The sequence below is a fragment of the Acyrthosiphon pisum genome, chromosome A2, assembly GCF_005508785.2.
Source record: "Acyrthosiphon pisum isolate AL4f chromosome A2, pea_aphid_22Mar2018_4r6ur, whole genome shotgun sequence".
Lineage (NCBI taxonomy): Eukaryota > Metazoa > Arthropoda > Insecta > Hemiptera > Aphididae > Acyrthosiphon > Acyrthosiphon pisum.
Window position 1 is genome coordinate 60,265,382 of NC_042495.1, and position 5,352 is coordinate 60,270,733.

The window sequence follows — 5,352 nt, forward strand, 5'->3', positions numbered from 1 at the left end:
ATGATAATATATTGCTTTCAGGCAGAACCCATTTCGACTAGGTAATTAAAAAAATCTATTTAAATGTTGGTTACTCGTTTAGACCAAATAATATTACGCAACAGTGTAACCACAGAATACCACTTCCCTCGGTATAATAGAATTTGCGAGAATAACAATAAATTATTATAATATTTCAAACTACCAGCGGATTACATCTTATATATTGCTTGGGCTGGATAATACAGTTTTGGAAATTTTTTATTCGACGCCATTATGATTTATGATCCTAAATTACCTAAATCATATTTTAGATTTGGTAAATAGGTTAAGATATAATTATAATAATAATATAATATATTACATGTACCTACTTATGTATAAATGTATAATATATATTGTATAAAGAGTAGTAGTAGTAGTACTTATAGGTAAGAATTCATACTATTTAATAAAATAGTAACAATATATTTTGTTATTTAATTAAATATTTATTTGTTTTTTTTTATTTTTATTGGTCTTAAGCCCGGCAACTGAAGCATTTAGCTGTAGGATATTACTGTAGGATTTTTGGTCGTAGGGAACGGTCGGAGGAACATGTTTTTGTGTTTGGCAGAATTTTCAAATGGGCGTCCGTAGGTATCTGCCGTGCCCGGGTGGGAGATGCCGGCCTCTTTCTCTGGACACCGTGGTCCGTGACTGTCCGAAGAAAAATGCCGCCCGTGACCGGGTTCGAACCGGCGTCGGTGCACGTCGCAAACGACGCCTTATTCCGCTCGGCCACTCCGTCTCCCTAGATATTTATAGATCATATATTTGACGCTATTCGTTGTGGGGTTATTGGGGGTGCGTGTCAACAGTGGAAACCTTTAAAAAAATAATCATACCTAAATAATATTTTATCGACAATGTTCGGATCGAATGTACCACAAACCAAATTAATCAAATGATACAGTAACATAAGGCACACTCTCGTATTTAAGTTGGAGCATATTACACAAATACTCGCACATGCGTCACCACTACTCACCATCTTATATACAAACCGACCATAGATAACCCATTATAATATTCGATATAATATTTTATAGCTTGAAAACTTGATAATAATGATAATATTATTGTAGTATTATATTTAAAAAAAATAGTCGAACAGCGCGTACACGATTATTATATCTATGTTATGTTATTGTCATCGGAATTTCCAAATCTACCCTTCATATTATTATATAATGATACGTAAATCGGTAAAAATGCAATAAATTCTAGTTTCTAAATAACGTTTGTCAAAGCGTAGGAAACTGTCTTTTTATTTAATGATCATGTAAATAATTTAGGAAATTTTGTGCATCCCACCTTGTCATTTTCATCCAGCGTGTATCTAGCCCTCTGGAAACTGCCGGTACGTGTGGTCAGGTTGAGGCGATTGTTAATCGTTTCGCCACTGCAATCTGCACGCATAGCTATATAATATGTCACGATCTCGTGTACACGGTGAAAACGATTGATAATTTGGAGTCCAAATTCCGAGACATATGTGGTACAAGTGTACAACACGTGCGTGTGTACTCGCAGACGTCAAGAAAAACTAGAAAAAAATACCTCGTCAATGAGTAAGTATAACCTATAATGATTAGTGGATGCGTTAGATCATTGCATTTTGAGTATGTACGAAAACCAGTTTCCAACGGAGACGGTCGACAGCCTAGTCCCTATGAAGTACTACCAAGTTTATTTTATATTATGTTTTGGTGAAATCAGTGTATGATACAATAATTCATTTAAACTATATCATGATTGTTATTTGTTACCCGCGGTGTCGTTGTTGTGGTTTGACAACCGACGACCTGTCTTCGATTGGTTTGATTAAAACGACTGCTTAAAAATATCACCGTTGCCAGTATTAAATATACATAATTTAGAATTTCTGATAATTAACCATTTTTCAATTTTAAATAAATAATTTAAAAAGCGTCATCATAATGATAAATAAATTACCACATCGACTGTAACTGTCTCCTATATACCTACGCTCTACTTTAACCATACAAATTAAATGTAATATTGCTCATTCGATATGTGGTCATTAGTTGACAGGCATTGGATATTATATAGTTTTAGATTATTATTTGCACATAACAAGTTTAACATAATTAGTTTAATTCACTCCCGTTTCTCATCGAGACAATGCGACAGCAGTCGTGTCATATTGATGGATTATCAGAGATAACTTCATTTGACGCCATTTAATATTTTATGATGTGGATAGTTTTTTTTTTGAAAGTGAAGAAAATTAACTGGTACCGTTTCAAAAAATAGCCAAAGAAATAAATTTATTGTTTTGCTGTTGGAAAGAAGACTAGTAATGGGTGGCATTTTAAAATCTTGTTTGGAAGTTATGATGGGGACTATGAAGAATTAAACAGTTTAGATACCAGGTATTAAATGTATTAATCAACATTTAATAATTTGTAAAATAGTACCTATATTATAATGAATATTAGATCCAATATTATATATATGTATTTTATATTTTTGTAAAACCATATTTAAGGACTATTCACGATGTAGAGAAGATATTTTCTCTACATCGTGTGACTATTATACCATTATATTGATTTTTACATTTTAATAAGTCTAATTTCGAAAAACTACTCGTTTGGATTTTGGTTTAAATACCTACATCGATATTTTCAAAAAAGCCATCTACAGTACCTAAATTTGTTAAATGGTATAAAACATATAAATAATTGAAAATATAGGCCGTAAGTATGTCATGTCACCCGCACACGAATTGCACGACAAAAATGCGTAGGTAAGTATATTTATCGAGAACTAGGTTATACAAGAGAAATAAATTATTTCAAATAATATTATAATACTCGATGTTTTCTTTGAAAATTAAATCGGGATACAGTAGTCGCCATTTATGATAATCATTAATCACGGTTAATGTTATAATTCGTATATAATTGTTATTGAAAAGTGTATGTTAGATCCATACCACGGTCAAAGATATAATATGGATTGGAGACGAGTAGCTTTATCAGTGGCATCGAGAGTATTTTTTTAGCTAAATATTTAGCGTGCAATTATCGTGAATTGGCGTGGCTGAATTACCATTTGTATGGCACCAGGTCAACTTTAAAAATGAAAACAAGCTGAGGGGCTGTAGAAATGATTCTACAGCTCCCCTCATCCGACGTTGTAAATTGTAATATATGCATTAAACTAGTTTTTTTTTTTTGGGGGGGGGGGGCTGAGGAAATGGCTATAAAGGGGCAAAGCGCACGGTACTTGGAGCTTTGGGTTTACGGTTTCGAAATAGGCCACGCTGATTGTACGTTAATTATTGGGTTGGAAAAAAACCCTTAAAATTCGGATGAGGGGGAGCTGCAGTAAAATCATTTCTACAGCCTCTCAGCTTGTTTTCATTTTTCGATTTGACATGGTGCCAAGCAAATTTCAAAATCAGTCAGGCCAATTCACGGTAATTGCACGCTAAATATTTAGCCAAAAACATTTTTGAAATTCAAAATTGGGGGACTGGGGAAACGTCCGTAACCGCGGGCGGCTGTGGTTGATAGGCTGTAATATGGTTATGTAATAATATGCTATAGGGCATATGCACTTATGGCGGTAATAATAATTCGTCGATGTTTGACATATTAGTATATTACAGTATTTGAGCGAGTGTTATAATCGGTTGTATTATAATATAGGTATAGCACTATAGCATTACATGGAAGTAAGCATAGTATAACAAATTGTCTATAATATGTGCTGCATCAATGCCGTGTAGTAATACAAAACGAGGAGAATACGAGTAGATTTTGATGTTCGTATACTATGACGCATATTGAAATAAAATGTTAATATAATATATTTTAATTTATCGATGACCTGGTAGCACACGTGGCAAGTGGTGAAACGATACCATATTTCGGTAGATAGTCGAAACACGTATATTATGTACCAGCCCGAAGAGTTATTATACATTTTGTAAAGTAATCAAAAATGGTTATGCCTACCTACGTAATTAGGACTCCGTGATAATACAGAACTAATGTAAGATGACATACGATATGTATTATGTATATATATATATTTTTTTTTTATTCATTAACCCGCGGCAACTTAGGCCGCCCATTGGATGGTTTTTAACTGTGGGAGAGGGTAATGTAGGTTGAACACGTGTGTTCGTTAGTTTTGGCAGATTTTTTTAGTGGGCACCCGTAGGTATCTGCCATGCCAGGGTGGGGGATGGTGGCACTTCTCTCCGGATACCGTGACTTGCCCGAAGAAAAATGCCACCCGCAGCCGAGGTTTTGAACCGGCGTTGGTGCGCGTCGCAACCGACGCCTCAGTCCGCTCGGCCACTCCGTCCCCCATTATGTATATTATATAGGTAAGTCGTAAGTGTAATATACGTCAACTATAATAAAATATAAATACTAATACCAAGGACTAAGATTAATTTTAGTAAGTGGTTTTTCTTCAGTGAAAAAATCTAAGGGGATTGAACACCCTGTATTGTTTAGTATAAAGACCTACTATTATGTACCTATAGTTAAAATATATATAATTTTATCAAATAATTTTAGGTATCTACCTACGTCCTACATAATATATATTATAATAAGTCTTGTCAGTTAAGGCAATGTGAATATTGTCTTGTAATTATGTAGGTAAAATTTAGTATGAAAATAAGAAGTTAATTAGTTATTAGTAAACAGGTACATATATACAGTTTAGATGAGTGTATTAGCTAATGTTCACTAGTGGACTTACATTCTGCGGGGTAACGCTGTTCTACTTCACTTCGCAAATTGTCTAAACGCTTTAAATACTCACAACAATTTTTTATAATTAACTAGTAACCACAGGTTAAAATTACGATAAATTATAATTTTCAAAAAAATATCCTGCTGTGGAATAAGAAAATAAAAATCTATGTAAAAAAGAAAAAAACTTAAACATTTATAACGATACAAATTATTGTAAAAAGTATGATAGGTACCTATTTTTTCAAAAATTCTTTTAGTTATTTAACATTATGTAAACCATTTTTTAAAGTTAATACTTTTCAGGTAAGTACACATAGTAATATAATGATTTCTTTTTTTTTTGGTTGCAATCTTTAAGCATATTATATTTTAATGTTTTTTTTTTTAGTGGCTTAGTGCTATAAGTCCTGAGCTCTGCAGTTAATCATGGTTGTCCGTTTATAACACTAGTTATATTCTTATAAGTTATAACGAATGGCTTTGGCCTTTATATAACAAATTAAACACTAGTATTATAGTATTTTATAACAAAATAGTGTCTTTATATAACAGTTATAATATATCTTATAACTTATAAGTTATAGCC

The 5,352-nt window shown here is 32.8% G+C and overlaps 1 protein-coding gene across 1 annotated transcript; it reads right to left on the reverse strand.

Annotated features, from left to right (window-relative positions):
- Positions 1–450: 450 nt before the first annotated feature.
- LOC115032986 lies at positions 451–2,511 on the reverse strand. The gene is made up of 2 exons (XM_029490231.1): positions 1,336–2,511; positions 451–772 (listed from the first exon to the last, which is right to left on the reverse strand). Exons 1-2 carry the CDS (start codon positions 1,438–1,440, stop codon positions 536–538), a joined length of 342 nt encoding a protein of 113 aa, XP_029346091.1. The 5' UTR covers positions 1,441–2,511; the 3' UTR covers positions 451–535.
- Between the last annotated feature and the right edge of the window lie 2,841 nt (positions 2,512–5,352).

Excerpts from the sequence above, each read along its gene's own strand:
- LOC115032986 (XM_029490231.1), bottom strand. The coding sequence starts at position 1,440 with ATGCGTGCAGATTGCAGTGGCGAAACGATTAACAATCGCCTCAACCTG. Across the intron at positions 773-1,335 it reads CGCTGGATGAAAATGACAAG|GGAGACGGAGTGGCCGAGCG; the intron begins GTGGGATGCACA and ends ATAAATATCTAG.